At 41.2% G+C, this 20,976-nt stretch overlaps 1 protein-coding gene across 2 annotated transcripts; it reads left to right on the forward strand.

The window, feature by feature from the left end:
- The first annotated feature begins 7,676 nt into the window (after window positions 1–7,676).
- LOC115151636 (B-cadherin) lies at window positions 7,677–14,509 on the forward strand. Of its 2 annotated transcripts, none has more exons than XM_029695735.1 (13): window positions 7,677–7,863; window positions 10,845–10,929; window positions 11,043–11,080; window positions 11,183–11,323; window positions 11,413–11,568; window positions 11,681–11,825; window positions 11,955–12,127; window positions 12,214–12,342; window positions 12,497–12,682; window positions 12,862–13,103; window positions 13,310–13,449; window positions 13,570–13,794; window positions 13,934–14,509. In XM_029695735.1, the coding sequence occupies exons 1-13, from the start codon at window positions 7,831–7,833 to the stop codon at window positions 14,095–14,097; spliced, it is 1,857 nt and encodes a 618-aa protein (XP_029551595.1). In that variant the 5' UTR covers window positions 7,677–7,830; the 3' UTR covers window positions 14,098–14,509. The 2 variants fall into 2 exon arrangements, with proteins under 2 accessions (XP_029551595.1, XP_029551596.1); XM_029695736.1 differs by having other exon boundaries at window positions 7,678–7,863; window positions 10,845–10,884.
- Window positions 14,510–20,976: the final 6,467 nt, after the last annotated feature.

The raw sequence follows: 20,976 nt of genomic DNA on the forward strand, positions 1-20,976 counted from the left end.
TGGTTAGAGCAGTGGGCCATTAGCAAGGTAAAAATCTGTCGTTCTGCCCCTGAACAAGGCAGTTAACCCACTGTTCCACGGCATGCTGTCATTGTAAATAAGAATTTGTTCTTAATTGACTTGCCTAGCTAAATAAAGGATACTTTTAAAATTATTATTACTGAAACCAGTGTAGAATTTCTAGAAGGGTCCAAGAAGGGTCCAAGAAGTATTGCACTGCCCAAATGGACAAAACAGGTGAGAAATAGGGGGATGTGTCTGTTAATGGTTCTGCAATCTTTAGTGTTAAAACTGCACTGCAGGTGCACAGTTCATTGCTTTTCACATATTCACTCTGTATTAGTCTGTTCATTTGTATTCATAATAATATCAACAGACCAAGTACGTCATTGTTTTGTGCATGTTCTTTTGACAACATCAACATATTCTTCACATTCAAGGTTGAAATGTGTCCCATTATTCTCCTGTCCCAGGAACTGTGGTTGAATTGACATTCAAGGCATGAGGGAGCAGAGAAATTTCTACATTAATCTGAGGGTCACTGATGCTGGCGGGCTGAACCAAGACCATGTCATTCACGTCACCATAAACGAGCACAGCTGCATGATTTGGGGGGATTTCTGTGTTAGACCCTGACATATGATCATTTTGACATTTTCTTAGCGTTTATATAGCTACCAGAGCTAGATTGTTTTGCAAATGTTGACTGTTGAATTTATTTGGCATCTGGGGTATGACACAAAGTCGTTGACTCTGTCAATTACCACATTCTTATCGGCAGACTCAACAGCCTTGGTTTCTCAAATGACTGCCTCGCCTGGTTCACCAACTACTTCTCTGATAGAGTTCAGTGTGTCAAATCAGAGGGCCTGTTGTCCGGACCTCTGGCAGTCTCTATGGGGGTGCCACAGGGTTCAATTCTCGGGCTGACTCTGTTCTCTGTATACATCAATGATGTCGCTCTTGCTGCTGGTGATTCTCTGATCCACCTCTACGCATACGACACCATTCTGTATACCTCTGGCCCTTCTTTGGACACTGTGTTAACTAACCTCCAGACGAGTTTCAATGCCATACAACTCTCCTTCCGTGGCCTCCAACTGCTCTTAAATGCAAGTAAAACTAAATGCATGCTCTTCAACCGATCGCTGCCCGCACCTGCCCGCCCGTCCAGCATCACTACTCTGGACGGTTCTGACTTAGAATATGTGGACAACTACAAATACCTAGGTGTCTGGCTAGACTGTAAACTCTCCTTCCAGACGCACATTAAGCATCTCCAATCCAAAATTAAATCTCGAATCGGCTTCCTATTTCGCAACAAAGCATCCTTCACTCATGCTGCCAAACATACCCTCGTAAAACTGACCATCCTACCGATCCTCGATTTCGGCGATGTCATTTACAAAATAGCCTCCAACACTCTACTCAACAAATTGGATGCAGTCTATCACATTGCCATCCGTTTTGTCACCAAAGCCCCATATACTACCCACCGCTGCGACCTGTACGCTCTCGTTAGCTGGCCCTCGCTTCATACTCGTCGCCAAACCCACTGGCTACAGGTCATCTAGAAGTCTTTGCTAGGTAAAGCCCCGCCTTATCTCAGCTCACTGGTCACCATAGCAGCACCCACCCGTAGCACACGCTCCAGCAGGTAAATCTCACTGGTCACCCCCAAAGCCAATTCCTACTTTGGCTGCCTTTCCTTCCAGTTCTCTGCTGCCAATGACTGGAATGAACTGCAAAAATCACTGAAGCTGGAGACTCATATTTCCCTCACTAGCTTTAAGCACCAGCTGTCAGAGCAGCTCACAGATCACTGCACCTGTACATAGCCCATCTGTAAATAGCCCATCCAACTACCTCATCCCCATACTGTATTTATTTATTTATTTATCTTGCTCCTTTGCACCCCAGTATCTCTTTTTGCACATTCATCTTCGGCACATCTATCACTCCAGTGTTTAATTGGTATATTGTAATTACTTCGTCACCATGGCCTATTTATTGCCTTACCTCCCTTATCTTACCTCATTTGCAGACACTGTATATAGACTTTTTCTACTGTATTATTGACTGTATGTTTGTTTATTCCATGTGTAGATCTGTGTTGTTGTATGTGTCGAAAAGCTTTGCTTTATCTTGGCCAGGTCGCAGTTGTAAATGAGAACTTATTCTCAACTAGCCTACCTGGTTAAATAAAGGTGAAATAAAAATACAATATAAAATAAATACACCACACAAGCAGAACATGACCATACTCCCCAGATCTGGTAAGGGCAGTGAACCTACTGGTCATCCACTGAATGGTGTGTTCCATCTGCATCGACACATTGATGCCATCTCCCACAGAGATTCTATATAAATTGTACTGTATTTAATCTCCATTGGAACTGATTTGAGTATGAGAGAGAGTAGATCCCAAGTGCCATCCCAGATAGTTAGCTGATGGGACCATGGGAACCTCTTCCCCACCCTGGAGTAGTATAGACCTATGTCTGATTGAGATGCACGTTATCATTGCTCCCATGTCCTCACCGTGCACTTTAATTGTATTTTAACTCTGATGTGGTCCATGTTAATTACTGTCCTGGTTAAAGAATAAATCAAATATGTGACATCTGCGTAGTTCAGGGAAATTGGCTTGGACATTAAACTATTTCCCACACTCTTAAAACTAACCAAAAAGGGTTCTATTGCTTAGTTCGTATATGGCACCCCTAAAGTTTCTATATAGAGCCCTTTCGTAGGGTTCTTTGAGAACCCCAGGGGTTCTTCTTTAGTGAACCAAAATTGGTTCCATATAGGTTTAGAAACTCAGCAAGAAAAGAAACGTCCTCTCACTGTCAACTGCATTTATTTTCAGCAAACTTAACGTGTAAATATTTGTATGACCATAACAAGATTCAACAACTGAGACAAACTGGAGAAGTTCCACAGACATGTGACTAACAGACATTTAATAATGTGTCCCTGAACAAAGGGGGGGAAAAAATAAAAAGTAACAGTCAGTATCTGGTGTGGCCACCAGCTGCATTAAGTACTGCAGTGCATCTCCTCCTCATGGACTGCACCAGATTTGCCAGTTCTTGCTGTGAGATGTTACCCCACTTTTCCACCAAGGCACCTGCAAGTTCCCGGACATTTCTGGGGGGGAATGGCCCTAGCCCTCACCCTCCAATCCAACAGGTCCCAGACGTGCTCAATGGGATTGAGATCCGGGCTCTTCGCTGGCAATGGCAGAACACTGACATTCCTGTCTTGCAGGAAATCACGCACAGAACGAGGACAATAGCTGGTGGCATTGTCATGCTGGAGGGTCATGTCAGGATGAGCCTGCAGGAAGGGTACCACATAAGGGAGGAGGATGTCTTCCCTGTAACACACAGCGTTGCGATAGCCTGCAATGACAACAAGCTCAGTTCGATGATGCTGTGACACACCACCCCAGACCATGACGGACCCTCCACTTCCAAATCGATCCCGCTCCAGAGTACAGGCCTCGGTGTAACCCTCATTTCTTCAACATTAAACACGAATCCAACCATCACCCCTGGTGAGACAAAACCGCGACTCGTCAGTGAAGAGCACTTTTTGCCAGTCCTGTCTGGTCCAGCGACGGTGGGTTTGTGCCCATAGGCGACGTTGTTGCCGGTGATGTCTGGTGAGGACCTGCCTTACAACAGACCTACAAGCCCTCAGTCCAGCCTCTCTCAGCCTTTTGCGGACAGTCTGAGCACTGATGGAGGGATTGTGCGTTCCTGGTGTAACTCAGGCAGATGTTGTTGCCATCCTGTACCTTTTGCTGAGTTTATATGGAACCAAACCAGATCCTTAAATGGTGCCATATATGAAGCAGATCCTTTTTTTCCAAGAGTCCAGCTTGAATAGTTAAGAGGAAATTGAAATACAATAAGTCTTTGAGGACAGTGGAAGTTGATAATGCTTCTGTAATATTAAAACCAATATGTTGTTTCGGCCTGAAGACTTCATCAGAGTTTAACAGATAGAAAATGAGAGGCCAGTTTGAATAGTTCAAATTACAGCTGTTCTTACTTCCTCAAAATGTGTAAATGAGCTGAATAAAACAAAAAAGCCACACGATGGAAACGTTTCTTTAAAAAACTCCACATTGTCAGTGATCATTTTTGAGAACAAGATGCTTTTTCTAAATGTTCAAACCAGACTCTTTTATGGAAAAGGTAAAATTGTTGTTTTTATTCTAATTTGAATTAAGCGTTTGGTTCGTAGTCATCTTTGTCACCTCCAATCTGTATAATGAAACCTCCCACTGGCCACAAACTGGTTGAATCAGCCTTGTTTCAACGTCATTTGTCAACGTATTGTGACTTGGAATATACATTGGATTCAGGGTCATCAGAGGGGAATTTCTACTAAAGGATCATGTCGTCATGATAGCCACATTTCAACATAGACAATCCTTGTATAACATATGTAGAATTTGTTTCTTTGAGACAATGTCAGATCTTCAACTTTATATCCACTATTAGAAAAAAATACAGTCTTGGCAGCAACTCCTACAGTAGAATTGATCTATCTACAGCTACCCCACAGAGTTTCTAGACCCAGAGGAGCAACAACGCGAGACTTCCGGGATCACTTGCGAAACAGACCAAGCAGACCAGGCCGGGGTTTGGGGTTTGAGAAGTCAATGAGAGAAGTGATTTCTTTCCCTTCATTGTTAATTTTTCTCCAAATCTAAATGCACAAGGTACAACCTAGATTAGAGCAAATGTCTTAAATAGTTGAACATATTACTCCAACCTTGTGAATGTGACAAAATTACATGCTTTCAAAAGGACTGCCTTTGATTTGACAGCTTGCACATGCGCAGTTTGGTGCGAGATGAGCGTTATACCCAATGACGTTTTTCTGCGCCTGAGTTTAGCTAGCCAATGACGCCATGACATCGCCTATAAGTGTGATCAGGGATTCCTATTGTAGAAGCAGTTTCTGCCTATCATTGTACTGTCTTTGGCTACCCTTTGGTGTCCCATCCAGGGTTTTTAACAAGCCCTGTTTATGATATTTGTCACTGATTATTACCAAAGTTCTATCGCGACAATGATTGTTGAGAGATCTCCACTTAAAAACGAAATAGATTCACTGTTGCTATTTAAGTCATTCCAAAGGGTAGGTTTAACAGAGCAAATGAAATGTAACCATACGTTATGAGTCATATACTGTATCATCAAACATGTTACTTAGTCATCAACAGCTATTGTTTCAATTCAACCCAGAATTCAACTCAAACTAGACCATACAATAGGCCTAGGATTTCAAGCTCTGGTTAATTTCAAATGTGACAATATTGTAACAAATTCAGGGGGTAGCCCCAACCAGGACTCAAACCTTGTTCCATCAACTGTCAAGCCAACACCTTAACCATTACACCAAGAGGTCTGAACCTCTTGACGATTTCGCTAGGTTTTGGGTTAAGGTCGCAATATGAACGCCCTTCCTTCAGGAGAGCATGTCCCCACGCTTCTCTAAATCAAGTCCCTCACTTGTACACACCCCTCCGATGGCCTCACGGGCGCCATCTCACTTTTGACGACAATGAATGGAATTCAGGATGTAGCCCAACCGGGACTCATCCCGGGGTCCAGTGACTGTCAAGCCAACACCTTAATCATTACGCTAAAATACCCGAACCTCTTGATGAGGTGGTTAGGTGTTGGATTAATGTCGCTACAGTATTCAGTCATTTCTCTATACCAAGTCCCTCTCTTGTACTCGCCACTCCAATGGCATCATCTCTCTTTTGACACCAATGTAGTGAATTCCGGGTGTTGGATGAAATGGAGATGCGAATTTCACTTTTGAAATTCAATATATAGCCTATTAACTCATGGACAAGTTAACATATATTGGATTCACCTTTCCGACTCCAACTCAACCAAAAATCTAAGTTAAAGAATGGGATTAAACATGTTCAAGATAGCATGCAAACGTCGCAGGTCTATGGAGATCTTCATAATTGCTATAATAATCTATGTAGAATCTCGAACGGTACTGATCACTTGCACCATGTACTTTTAATGTAATCTCAACTGCAATCCAGGTCATTTGGTTCTGCTATTAGATGAAGCACAGTGATAATAAATTAATCTGTTGTATTTGAACTTTTCTGTACTTTTAAAATGGTTGAAAGCGCAGTGATAGACATTTGGGTGACAACTGAACCAAAAAAATCTGACATTGTTTTTCCATTGGAATTTGGTTGTGCTACAGGGAGGAGGTGAGGGCTCTTGGAGTGTGGTGTCAGGAAAATAACCTCTCACTCAACATCAACAAAACAAAGGAGATGATCGTGGACTTCACGAAACAGCAGAGGGAGCACCCCTCATCCACATCAACGGGACAGCAGTGGAGAACAAGGAAAGTTTTAAGTTCCTCGGCGTACATATCACTGACAAACTGAAATGGTCCACCCACACAGACAGTGTCAACCTCAGGAAGCTTAAGAAATGTCACTTGTCACCTAAAACCCACAAACTTTTACAGATGCACAATTGAGAGCATTCTGTCGGGCTGTATCACCAACTTATATGGCAACTGCACCGCCCACAACCGCAGGGCTCTCCAGAGGGTGGTGCAGTCTGCACAACGCATCACCGGGGGCAAACTACCTGCCCTCCAGGACACCTACAGCACCCAATGTCACAGGAAGGCCAAAAAGATCATCAAGGACAACAACCACCCAAGCCACTGCCTATTCACTCCCTACCATCCAGAAGGCGAGGTCAGTACAGGTGCATCAAAGCTGGGACCGAGAGACTGAAAAACAGCTTCTATCTCAAGGCCATCAGACTGTTAAAAAGCCATCACTAGCACAGAGAGGCTGTACATCCTTGAAATCATTGGCCACTTTAATAAATGGAACACTTAAATAATGCCACTTTAATAATGTTTGCATATCTTGCATTACTCATCTCATATGTATACACTGTTTTCTATACTATCTATTGCATCTTAGCCTATGCCACTCTGACATTGCTCATCCATATATTTATATTAATATATTCTTATTCCATTCCTTTACATAGATTTGTGTGTATTAGGTATTTATTGTGGAATTGATAGATATTACTTGTTAGATATTGCTGCACTGTCGGAACTAGAAGTACAAGCATTTCACTACACTCGCAATAACATCTGCTAACCATGTGTATGTGACCAATAAAATTTGATTTGAAAAATGGTTGAAAGCATAGTGATAACACACTGGATATTCAACTAACTTTTGGCTGTCTTTTTGAGTGGGTGAATATAGGTTGTAATCACATTGATCAGCATCTCAACCAAATAACTCCCAATTATCCCTGTTGTAATTGCATGGTGTATCCCAGTGGCCTGTGGCTACCACACAACCCTTGAATCTGCAAACATGCACAACACATGTGTCTACTCTCTTGGTCATTAGTTTTTTACCAAGACTGCAAGACAGTGTCATTTTTGCTTTTTGTTCCAAAACATTGTTGTGCCCTACTGATCATGGCCCTTCATCTGACTGCTTGTCCAGTCATTAGTTTATATATCTGAGGCCTTGTTAATACAGCATTTATTTTCTCAATATTGTGGTAGTGATTGTTTTGTAATATATCCTTCAGTCCATGCAAACATTTTTCAAAACCATGTGGTCTTTTGAAGAGTGTCACTTCCTGTTTCCATCAGGAAATTGTGGCTTGACAAACTGTCATTGAATGCAAAATTGGTTGTTGAGAACTGTCACTTTAGCCAAATATAGTTATTTTGTCACGTTTTTAATATTAATCCGTTTTTTAATTACTCGTTTTCCAACAGATGGCATATGACATCACCATCTTCTTGATCTGGGTGAGCTCTGGCTAAATTTGATTAATGAATAGGTCTATATTTTAGGTCTATATTTTACTACAAAGTAAAATCAAGAAATTAAAAACTGTTTTGCTTATTAAGATATGTTACGTTCTTACTCTTTTCTGAATGTGGGGCACACAGGTGCGTGATCCAATACCTTGTGCTTATATACTTTACAACAACATTTGTGAATATGAAGATGCATGCATATGATATCATTTACTGTACTTCTTTGGCGTGACGTGAAGTACACTCCCATCCATATATTTTTGGACATTGAAGCTACAATTTAAATTAGGCTCTATACTACAGCATTTTGGACTTGAGGTGACAGTACAGAATGTCACCTTTTATTTTATACATATCTGTTTATAGTTTAAAACTGAAAGCACTTTATTTATCTAGTCCCCCCCATGTCAGTAAGTCATAAGTATTTGGACAAATTCACTTATAGTGTATCAAAATAGTCACAAGTATAGGTTTTGGTCCCATATTCCATGTACGCAATGACTAAAATAAGCTTGAGACTCTACAAACTTGTTGGATGCATTTGCAGTTTGTTTTTGTTGTGTTTTATGTTGTTTTGCACAGTAGGAACTGAACAGTGAATGAAATAATTTCCTTCTAAGACGTTTCTGAACATTTCAAACTAAATCCTGATAATGCCATGATTAGACAAGGCTTAAGCCTAGTCCCAGACTAAAATGTCTGTTTGAGCTGTCTTAACGCAAAGCGACATAAAATAGTCGTAGATTTAGCTGGATCTAGATAAAACAAAGCTAATTGCAAGAGGGAGGATTAGAGCTACTCTAAGACTAAATTGCAGCTTAAATGAATCCTTCAAAGAGGCAGGTTTAACTTCTGCTTAGTACTGTTTGTGAGGGAGTATGGACTATTTGGAATATCTAAATGAACACCAACCTGCACTACAGAGGCCAGCGAGACGAGTACTTGTGGATAGGAGTAATCCATTACACTACCACTTTCGTATGTAGAGAGAAAATGCATTGGAGATAATATCTTTGCTTGAGCCTAGACTTTCCTCTCGGTCTCAAAGAGGAAGGCCTTTACCCAATTCTCTCCAAGTTCTGATCATTTTGAGGTTTTTGGCATCTGGAATCTTTCATTGTGAAACTGTTGATTTGTGTGGTGCCAGTGAAGCAACTGTGTAGAATAGTTCCAAGTCTGCTGGGACATCTGTGAACTGTGGAGTCTTTACATCAAGTTTCCTGATGCTGCTGGCCAAGGCAACTATAAAGTGCAATTCTCTGAATATGGGCACTTCCCAGGAGTGATTGGCTGTATAGATGGATGTCATGTTCCCATCAAGTGTCCATCAACTCCTGATGCTGAGGAGTACAGGAACCGTAAGAACTGGTTTTCCATCAATGTTCAGGGTGTATGCACACCTAATTTAGAGTTTTCAAACATTGTTGCTCGTTGGAAAGGTGCAGCTCTTCATTGGGTACTCAGTTTCAGAGAGGACAACATAGTGGACTACTACTTGGTGACAGTGGATATGGTCAGAGTAACTTTTTATTCACTCCATACGTAAATCCCACAACCACTGAGCAGCAAAGATACAACCAAGCTCATATCTGCACGAGAGGGATGGTCGAACGTATGTTTGGAGTACGGAAAAATCGATTCCAGTGTTTACGCAATACACTTCGTTTCAAGCCAAAAAGATGCTGCAAGGTGATCATTGCTACAGCTGTGCTGCACAACTACCTGAAGCAGCATTGCTGTGCTGATCCTCCAATGGAAGATCAGGATCAAGCAGATGTGCCCATGGCTGAGGCAGGCAATGACCTACTTTGACCTGCTTTGAATTTTTGCTTTGATAATGTTTGTTCTGTACAAAATTAAAATAGTGTGCAGCAAAATTAAAATGAGTGACTAAACCAAGGCTGGTTTAAAATGTAGTTTGTGGTGATAAATAAAATACTCACTCATGAATATCCAAAACATTTATTTTTTACATGTCATATTGTTCACCGTGGCTGGTAATCACAATTGTCTCATTACCGCATATTTTTTGGGATCATACCTCTCTCCTCCAACTTCATATCCAATTCAACTTGTAGAATTGTCATCTTCATTTCATGTTCTTCCTTCAGATATTTCATTTCATTCTCATGAAATTCTCTGGCTAATCCCAGGTGTTCTCATTTAGGTTTACTTACCTTACTCCAGGACTCCATAGTCTCCTACTAACTAAGCTACGTTCATGAAAGCTACTTCATGTCACACCCTGATCAGTTTCACCTGTCCTTGTTATTGTCTCCACCCCCTCCAGGTGTCGCTTGTTATCCCTGGTGTATATAGCCCTGTGTTATCTTTCCCTCTGTGCCAGTTTGTCTTGTTTGTTCCAAGTCAACCAGTGGGTTTCCTGTGCGCCTGCCTGTTTTTATTCTCTTTTACTAGTCCTCCTGGTTTTGACACTTGCCTGTTTTCTGGACTCTGTACCTGCCTGCCCTGACCTTGAGCCTGCCTGCCACACTATACCCCCTGGACTCTGAACTGGTTTTGACCTTTAGCCTGTCCAGGACCATTCTCTTGCCTACCCCCTTTTGGATACAATAAATATCATATTCAAACCATCTGCCTCCAGTGTCTGCATCTGGGTCTCGCCTCATGTCTTTATACTTAAATGTCCTCATTTAACTAGTTCACATTAAGGCCTAATCCTGGCTTAGATTATGAAACCGGCCCTAAATGTGAATATGTCCAAATACTTTTTCAAATAGTGGGACTAGATGCTTTAAGTGCTTTCATCTTTAAACGGGGAACAGATGTATATGAAAACATGCTCAAATAAAAGCTGGCTTTCTGTATTGTCACCTAATATTAAACATCTCTCTAATGTAAAAGGCTGGAATGTAGAGCCAAATAAAACCATTTAACATCACTGTCCAATAACATACGAAGGTAAGTGTATATCATGTTTTTCAATATTGTTTTCCTTCAAACCTCAGGGTTGGGTCCTGGGGAGAATGTCTGAGACTTTACAGTCAGGTAATGGCTTTGACTATCCACTGACTGGAGGGGAAGAAACTGAGGGTGACTTATTTTACTGTTTAGAATATTATAGTGCATTATACAGAGTAGTAGCAACATACTGTAGTGGCATTGTTTGCTTTAAAACTGTTCATATTCATTTGATCTCCTCACAGAGGGCTTCGGCCATGAGGATGCTGGCATTGTCTTTCAGGTGAGAATGTGGATCTTACAACTTAGTGTCAGTTTCATTCCTCTAACTCTAATCAGAGGGCAGGTCTAATTTTTCTCATTTGTACAAATATTTTTGTCACAGCCTAAATATCCTGCAAGTCTTCCAGTTCTAGAGTTTCCAAAGCCTTTGGTAGGTCTGGTGAGAAGGAAAAGGGATTGGGTCATTCCTCCCGTCAGCTTCCCAGAGAACCACAGAGGCCCTTTCCCCCACTATATGGTGCAGGTGAGTGATTGTAGAATTATGTTGGCAGGAAATATGGTTGGTTCAGGATTTTGCTCTGGTTTTAACATTGTTAATATGTATATATACAGATTAGGTCCCACAATGATAAAGAGGTGAAGATCCTGTACAACATCACTGGTTCTGGAGCAGATCAACCCCCTGTGGGACTGTTCACTGTGGACAGAAACTCTGGGATTCTCAATGTGACCCAGCCTTTGGACAGAGAGAGACAAGACCGTTATGTGGTAATGTTTGTAAATAAGACAAATATCTGGTCATGTCAGTTTGTTTTGCCTTTTGAATTCTAGAACATTGAATGCATGTCATTTTAACAATTTTCTATCTTTTCCCCTTTAGCTTTTGGCTCATGCTGTTGCAGTTGGTGCAGGTTTAGCAGAAGAACCCATGGAGATCATTGTTAAAGTAATTGATATGAATGACAACAAGCCGGTTTTCACTCTAGTTACTTTTAAAGGGCTTGTCCCTGAAGCATCCGTACCAGGTGTGTCTCAGTCAACATTGAGTCAAATACACTCAGCTGAGTTTTAGAATAAAAGTACAATATCAATATTCAATATATTTTTTATTGTCATCCATGAAAATCATTTACGTTGAAATATTTTCTTCTCAGGCTTTAAGTTCATGCAGGTCACAGCCACCGATGCAGATGAGCCTGGCTCAGCCAATTCTGATGTCAGATACACTATTATAAATCAGGAACCTGAACTGCCGAGTCCCAACATGTTTGTCATGAACCCTGTCACAGGAGTGATTCAGGTCAATGCTGCTGGACTGGACAGAGAGGTTAGTGGCTATACTACCAGCATACAATTTTAACTTACAGTAACCGCTACATTTCACAATGTGCTCCATCTGGTGTCATTTTCCAGAATATTCCAAAATATACATTGGAAATCCAAGCTGCTGATTTGGAGGGTAATGGTCTGACATCTTTCGGAAAATCCATAATTACTGTAGCAGACATCAATGACATAGCTCCTGAATTTGAGAAGTCTTCGGTAAGTGTACAATCAGCAAACCGTACCGCTCATTAAACAGTAAAGGTGACTTGAAGAGGGAAATATTTTGATTGAAGGAGCTGACGTGAGGAAAATATGATGAACTTGATGAATGGCATACAGCACATGTTCTCTTCATGTATTTTCTTTTCAGAACACAGTGTCTGTCCCAGAGAATAAAGTGAATGCCCTGGTGGTCAAAATGCCAGTGAGTGATGGAGATGAGCCACACTCTTCCAACTGGGCCACCAAGTACAGGATTGTAGATGGAGACCCAGGTGGAATGTTCACTGTAAGCACTGGACCTAGCAGACTGGAAGGAATCATTACCACAGCCAAGGTACCTGCTTGGTTTCTTTGTTTCTTTTTTCAGATGAGTATGTGAATGGAACCCAGTTACAGAAAATACGTATTTGACAGAGGTCTGAATTTCACTGTAGAACAATACAAATATTTGACAAAATTGTTGATGTTTTTGTCATTGTGTCATGAACCTGGCTGTGTCTCGTTCCCGTTTAGCCCCTTGACTTTGAGAAGGACAATCACTACACCCTGTTGGTGACTGTGGAGAATGAGGTCCCATTTGCCACCCCCCTGCCCTCCTCCACTGCCACAGTCCAGGTGAATGTGGAGGATAGGAATGATGTCCCTGTCTTTGACCCAGGGGAAAAGGTTTTTTCCGTATCTGAACACCTGCCAGTGGACAGTGATTTGGTTCTGTATACAGCCATTGATCCAGACATCATGGCACATAAACTCAAGTGAGTTCATGAAACTTTCTGCTATCTGCAATTGATTTAATTAAGTTGAGGTACTGGTATAAATATGGAGACAGAGACATTATTCTGACAAGTAAATTCAATGATATACATGCCCTTTATGATAAAGTACATTGATGCATATGCATTAAGATTGCAAGAAGCCTTGTGAATGGCGACGTTTTAACTCAATATACTGTATGTTCTAGGTATCGCATGGACAGAGATCCTGCTAAATGGCTGGACATCAACAACGAGACCGGAATGATCAAAACCAAACACTCCCTGGACAGAGAATCTCCCTTTGTCAAAGATGGCAAATACAAAGTTCTCATTCTCGCCATCGAAGGTGGAATTCTGATTTTGTTGTAATCTTGTTCACCAGCAGGCTTCAACCTGGGAACAAGGTTCATTTAGTTGACTTCTTCATTACTCCTTTTGATAAAAGTATCTTGTTTTGGGTTATCAGATGAAATCCCTGCAACTGGAACTGGAACCATTCTGATAGAGCTGGAAGATGTAAACGACAATGCTCCGACTATTGATGACACCCCGTTGAAGCTCTGTAACCAAGACCCCCGTATAGTGCGTTTAGCTGTGACAGACAGAGACGGCCCAGGCTTTGCTGAACCCTTCAGTGTAGAACTTCTGGAAGGGTCCAATATGTATTGTACTGCCCAAATGGACAAAACAGGTGTGTATTGCTTTTCACATTCACTCTACATTAGTCTGTTCATTTGTATTCAAAATAATTTCAACAGACCAAGTACGTTCTTTTGACAACATTGTTCACATTCAAAGTTGAAATGTGTCCCATTTTTCTCCTGTCCCAGGAACTGTGGTTGAATTGACATTCAAGGCCATGAGGGAGCAGAGAAACTTCTACATTAATCTGAGGGTCACTGATGCTGGCTCGCTGAACCAAGACCATGTCATTCACGTCACCATGAATGAGGACAGCTGCATGACCTGGGGGGATTTCTGCGTTATATCCTGACATATATGACATTTTCTTAGCATTTTTATAGCTTGCAGAGCTGGATTGCTTGTTTTGGGAAGGTTGTCACTTTATTTGACAGCAGGGGTATGTCACAAAGCCAGAAATTAGTAGAAAAATTCACAGCTAATTAGCCTGTATTTTTTCCATCAAAGTACTGAACATTTATCGGAATTACTTATGTCAAGACATGTTTTTTAGTTCACATTTTCTATTTGTGTTTGCTAGTTGTGTGTGCATTTTTACATTTCAATGCAAACATGGGTTTGTATACATTTCCCAGGGAACTGTTGAGATATTTTACCATTGTTGAGAAGGTTGCTTGTTTTTTATTTCCATGGAGAACATGATCATTTGCATGCTTGCAGAGAGCTTTATGCATGTTGAATAAAGCCTATTTGGTTCATTCTCACCGTGTCTCTCTGTCCTTGTACATTGAAACCTGTGTCTCTTTCCTATTGGTTAACTGCCCTCATACAACACACAATCTTGATTTGCATCTTGCCTTTTAATATAGCCTAGTTTTTCAGAACCATGGAGTGATATTTTTGTCTTATTGTGTATACTGTGTAGGACATCAGTTCCCATCTGTTGGCTGTTCCATAAAGCAGGATCATTAGGTTAGCCAGCTAACCTTTCTGATATATTTATTGATTTTCAGTTTCATTTAGAAAGCTTAACTTCAATATGGGTAGATCGAGCTAATTTTCAGTGAGCCCCCTTTTCTACAAATGAATCTACAAACATTCAGAACATAGCCATGTGTTTATTACTGGTATTCCCCTCATTCAGATTTCAGCAGCATTTTTACAAGGAGCTCCATTGCTCTGCAGTTAGTAATATGAACACCAATATCAGGTTCAAGACTAATTTATAAGTAAACAAATGTAATTGAACTGCTGCTTGCCCCTTCAAAAGGCAAAGCAAAACATAATTTCCATGCTCATAAAAGGCAAGTCCACCAGCCTGTCACAGGACACATTTTCCTCTTTGTAGGTTTGAAATAAATACAAAGTTGTATTTTTACATGTACAGTGCATTTGGAAACTTCAGACCCCTTAACCTTTTCCACAATTTGTTACAGCCTCATTTTCCCCCTCATTAATCTACACACAATACCCCATAATGCCAAAGCAAAAACAGGTCAAGTGTTTTTTTAATTTGCAAAAAATATATTATTCAGTATTCAGACCCTTTACTCAGTACTTTGAAGCACTTTTAGCAGCGATTACAGCCTCAAGTCTTCTTGGGTATGACGCTACAAGCTTGGCACATGTGTATTTGGGGAGTTTCTCCCATTCTTCTCTGCAGATCCTCTCAAGCTCTGTCAGGTTGGATGGGGAGCTTCGCTGCACAGCTATTTTCAGGTCTCTCCAGAGATGTTAGATTGGGTTCAAGTCTGGGCTCTGGCTAGGCCACTCAAGGACATTCAGACTTGTCCCAAAGCCGAGTGGCTGTGAGCTTAGGGTCGTTGTCCTGTTGGAAGGTGAACCTTCGCCCCAGTCTGAGGTCCTGAGTGCTCTGGAGCAGGTTTTCATCAAAGATCTCTCTCTACTTTGCTCCGTTCATCTTTCCCACAATCCGGACTAGCCTCCCAGTCTCTGCAGCTGAAAAACAATCACCACAGCATGATGCTGCCACCACCATGCGTCAGCGTAGAGATGGTGCCAAGTTTCCTCCAGACATGCAGCTTGGTATTCAGGCCAAAGAGTTCAATCTTGGTTTCATCAGACCAGAGAATCTTGTTTCTCATATTCTGAGAATCCAAGCGGGCTGTTGTGCCTTTTACTGAGGATTGGCTTCTGTCTGGCCACTCTACCATAAAGGCCTCATGGTTGGAGTACTGCAGAAATGGTTGTCCTTCTGGAAGTTTCTCCCATCTTCACAGAGGAACTCTGGAGCTCGGTCAGAGTGACCATTGGGTTCTTGGTCACCTTCCTGACCAAGGCCCTTCTCCCCCGATTGTTCAGTTTGGCCAGGCGGTCAGCTCTAGGAAGAGTCTTGGTGGTTCCAAACTTCCATTGAAGAATGATGGAGGCCACTCTGTTCTTGGGGACCTTCAATGTTCCAGAAATATTTTGGTACACTTCCCGGGATCTGTGCCTCAACACAATCCTGTCTTGGAGTTCTACGGACAATTCCTTCGACCTCATGGCTTGGTTTTTGCTCTGACATGCACTGTCAACTGTGGGACCTTATATAGACAGGTGTGTGCCTTTCCCAATCATGTCCAATCAATTAAATTCACCACAGGTGGACTCCAATCAAGTTGTAAAAACATCAAGGATGATCCAATGGAAACAGGATGCACCTGAGCTCAATTTCAAGTCTCATAGCAAAGGGTCTGATACCTATGTAAATAAGGTTTCTGTTGTTTATTTGTAATACATTTGCAAAAATCTGTTTTCGCTTTGTCTCTGGGGTATTGTGTGTAGACTGAGGGAAAAAAGTGTTTTTAATCAAATTTAGAATAAGGCTGTAAATTAACAAAATGTAGGAAAAGGGAAGGGGTCTGAATACTTTCCCAAATGCACTGTATATCACAGAAACATTAAAAAAAGACTTCTATATAGGCTTACACGATGGGCTGTCACACTGATTATCATCCGTTCAATGTCTTCAAATGACAGCTTTAGGTGAATGCTGCTTTAGTCTAGATTAAAAATATGTTGATGTGCCCTTGAGTAAGGCACTGGTGTATGCTAAATGACTCATTTAAAAAAAAAAAGAGATCAAGAGACCAACAGAGATCAATATTAAAATGTACAGTTGAAGTCGGAAGTTTACATACACCTTAGCCAAATACATTTAAACCATGTTTTTCACAATTCCTGACATTTAATCCAAGTAAATAGTCCCTGTCTTAGGTCAGTTAGGATCACCACTTTATTTTAAGAATGTAAAATGTCAGAATAATAGTAGAGAGAATGATTTATTTCAGCTTTTATTTCTTTCATCACATTCCCAGTGGGTCAGAAGTTTACATACACTCAATTAGTATTTGGTAGCACTGCCTTTAAATTGTTTAACTCGGGTCAAATGTTTCAGGCAGCTTCCCACAATCAGTTGGGTGAATGTTGGCCCATTCCTCCTGACAGAGCTGGTGTAACCGAGTCAGGTTTGTAGGCCTCCTTGCACGCACACACTGTTTCAGTTCTGCCCACGAATGTTCTATAGGATTGAGGTCAGGGCTTTGTGATGGCCACTCCAATACCTTGACTTTGTTGTTCTTAAGCCATTTTGCCACAACTTTGGAAGTATGCTTGGGGTCATTGTCCATTTGGAAGACCCATTTGCGACCAATCTTTAACTTCCTGACTGATGTCTTGAGATGTTGCTTCAATATATCCACATTATTTTCCTACCTCATGATGCCATCTATTTAGTGAAGTGCACCAGTCCCTCCTGCAGCAAAGCACCCCCACAACATGATGCTGCCACCTGCGTGCTTCACGGTTGGGATGGTGTTCTTTAGCTTGCAAGCATCCCCATTTGCTCCAAACATAATGATGGTCATTATGGCCAAACAGTTCTATTTTTGTTTCATCAGACCAGAGGACATTTCTCCAAAAAGTATGATCTTTGTCCCCATGTGCAGTTGCAAACCGTAGTCTGGCTTTTTTATGACGGTTTTGGAGCAGTGGATTCTTCCTTGCTGAGCGGCCTTCAAGATATGTCGATATAGGACTCGTTTTACTGTGGATAGATACTTTTGTACCCGTTTCCTCCAGCATCTTCACAAGGTCCTTTGCTGTTGTTCTGGGATTGATTTGCACTTTTCGCTCCAAAGAACGTTCATCTCTAGGAGACAGAACGCTTCTCCTTCCTGAGCGGTATAACAGCTGCGTGGTCCCATGGTGTTTACACTTGTGTACTATTGTTTGTACAGATGAACGTGGTACCTTCAGGTGTTTGGAAGATGCTCCCAAGGGTGAACCAGACTTGTGGAGGTCTACAACATTTTTTGCTGAGGTCTTGGCTGATTTCTTTTGATTTTCCCATGATATCAAGCAAAGAGGCACTGAGTTTGAAGGTAGGCCTTGAAATACATCCACAGGTACACATCCAATTGACTCGTCAATGTGCCTATCAGAAGCTTCTAAAGCCGTGACATCATTTCCCATGCTGTTTAAAGGCACAGTCAACTTAGTGTATGTACACTTTTGACCCACTGGGAATTGTAATACAGTGAAATAATCTGTCTAAACAATTGTTGGGAATATTACTTGTGTTATGCACAAAGTAGATGTCCTAACTGATTTGCCAAAACTATAGTTTATTAACAAGAAATTTGTGGAGTGGTTGAAAAACTAGTTCTAGACTCTAACTAGACTCCAACCTAAGTGTATGTAAACTTCCGACTTCAACTGTAAATACAGCTTACACATTTGTATGCTATGCGTCGTCAATGTTATAGAATGTGGAAATTATAACGAAGTCGTGTAACATGCAGCATAACTTGCAAACAATAATGTAAGAATCACTTAAATTAATATTTGAAACAAATCATAGTTATAAATGTGTATTTAGATCTGTTAAAGAATGCAAACAAGTTAATCAAAATTACATTTGCTGATGTAATCAGTTAACCTGTTATGGCTAGGGGGCAGTATTTTCACGGCCGGATAAAAAACGTACCCGATTTAATCTGATTATTACTCCTGCCCAGAAACTAGAATATGCATATAATTATTGGCTTTGGATAGAAAACACCCTAAAGTTTCTAAAACTGTTTGAATGGTGTCTGTGAGTATAACAGAACTCATATGGCAGGCAAAAACCTGAGAAGATTCCAAACAGGAAGTACCCTCTCTGACCATTCCTTGAGCTTCTTGGCTCTGTTTAAAGAAAATTTAGGATCTTTGCTGTAACGTGACACTTCCTACGGCTCCCATAGGCTCTCAGAACCCGGGAAAAAGCTGAATGATGTAATTCCAGCCACTGGCTGAAAAACTTTAGCGCGTTTGGATGGTGGTCGATCAGAGGGCCATCAGACTGAGGCTCGTGCACAAGGGGATCCCATGCTTTTACTTTCTCTCTCTTTGAACGTAAACACGCTTTCCCGGTCAGAATATTATCGCTTTTTTACGAGAAAAATGGCATAAAAATCGATTTTAAACAGCGGTTGACATGCTTCGAAGTACGGTAATGGAATATTTAAAAAAAAATTGTCACGAAACGCGTCGGGCGCGTAACCCTTATTTACCCTTTCGGATAGTGTCTTGAACGCACAAACAAAACGCCGCTGTTCGGATATAACTATGGATTATTTGGGACCAAACCAACATTTGTTATTGAAGTAGAAGTCCTGGGAGTGCATTCTGACAAAGAACAGCAAAGGTAATAACATTTTTCTTATAGTAAATCTGACTTTGGTGAGTGCTAAACTTGGTGGGTGTCTAAATAGCTAACCGTGATGGCTGGGCTATCTACTGAGAATATTGCAAAATGTGCTTTCACCGAAAAGCCATTTTAAAATCGGACATAGCGAGTGCATAGAGGAGTTCTGTATCTATAATTCTTAAAATAATTGTTTTTTGTGAACGTTTATCGTGAGTAATTTAGTAAATTCACCGGAAGTTTGCGGGGGGTATGCTAGTTCTGAATGTCACATGCTAATGTAAAAAGCTGGTTTTTGATATAAATATGAACTTGATTGAACAAAACATGCATGTATTGTATAACATAATGTCCTAGGGGTGTCATCTGATGAAGATCATCAAAGGTTAGTGCTGCATTTAGCTGTGGTTTGGATTTATGTGACATATGCTAGCTTGAAAAATGGGTGTCTGATTATTTCTGGCTGGGTACTCTGCTGACATAATCTAATGTTTTGCTTTCGTTGTAAAGCCTTTTTGAAATCGGACAGTGTGGTTAGATAAAGGAGAGTCTTGTCTTTAAAATGGTGTAAAATAGTCTTATGTTTGAAAAATGGAAGTTTTTGTATTTTTGAGGAATTTGTAATTCGCGCCACGCCCATCATTGGCTATTGGAGCAGGTTGTTCCGCTAGCGGAACGTCTAGATGTAAGAGGTCAGTGCACTCAACAATTGTATGTTTTTGTTGAGGTGCTTATATGAATGTTTTTGCAAATGCACGTTGCTCAATCTGCAAATATGTACTACAGCCCACAACTAAGTGGACAAACTGTATGGTCCGGACACATTTCTTCAAAGCAATCAGATGACAATGGTGACTGACCACAGTGACCAGCGCTGATGTTTGGTCTTTTGCCAGGGACAAACAGTGCATTTTTTATTTTCATGAATCAATAACTTCACAGCAGGGCCATAATCTGATGAGAGTCAGAGTGGAGACAGACACCAACGCTTGTCTATGGACCCAATGCATAACATAGCCCCAATGACTAACCACGCTGTCGTAGCAGAAGACCATTATTAAGCTGAACGATATCAATAACCTTTATAAACATTCCGTGTGTGGAAATCTCCCTGAAACATGCAATAATGTTGGATTAGTTTCAGGTTTTATATTAAGGCATTACTGGCTCATTATTACTGCCAAGTTACTGATAGCACACAATGTGGTTGAAATAATAAAGGCCAACTAGGTTTAAAGTTTGTGTGAGTTTGTCTATGCAAGTTGTGTTTGTGTTGTACTAGGGAATAGAAGGGGTAACGTGGGCTTGGGGGGCAGGCATGGTGGGCAGCGGAACAGTCAGCAGCTGGTTGGTGACGATTCCGATGGCGAGGATGAGCAGCATGATGACCACAGCCAAGCCACGCCGAAGAACCAGATGCCTGACAGACAGAACCACACCCACCGGACTCAGCTCATTGGTCAAAAGGGTCTGGTTCGAGCCTATAAGGAGACAGAGGGGAATGGAAAGATTGGGTTAGAAGACAAGGAAATGCAGCTT

The sequence above is a fragment of the Salmo trutta genome, chromosome 17, assembly GCF_901001165.1.
Source record: "Salmo trutta chromosome 17, fSalTru1.1, whole genome shotgun sequence".
Taxonomy (NCBI): domain Eukaryota; kingdom Metazoa; phylum Chordata; class Actinopteri; order Salmoniformes; family Salmonidae; genus Salmo; species Salmo trutta.

Coding starts and splice junctions, on each gene's coding strand:
- LOC115151636 (XM_029695735.1), top strand. CDS start 7,831: ATGGCATATGACATCACCATCTTCTTGATCTGG. Junction 7,864..10,844: donor TCACCATCTTCTTGATCTGG/GTGAGCTCTGGC, acceptor TTCAAACCTCAG/GGTTGGGTCCTGGGGAGAAT. Junction 12,683..12,861: donor GAATCATTACCACAGCCAAG/GTACCTGCTTGG, acceptor GTTCCCGTTTAG/CCCCTTGACTTTGAGAAGGA.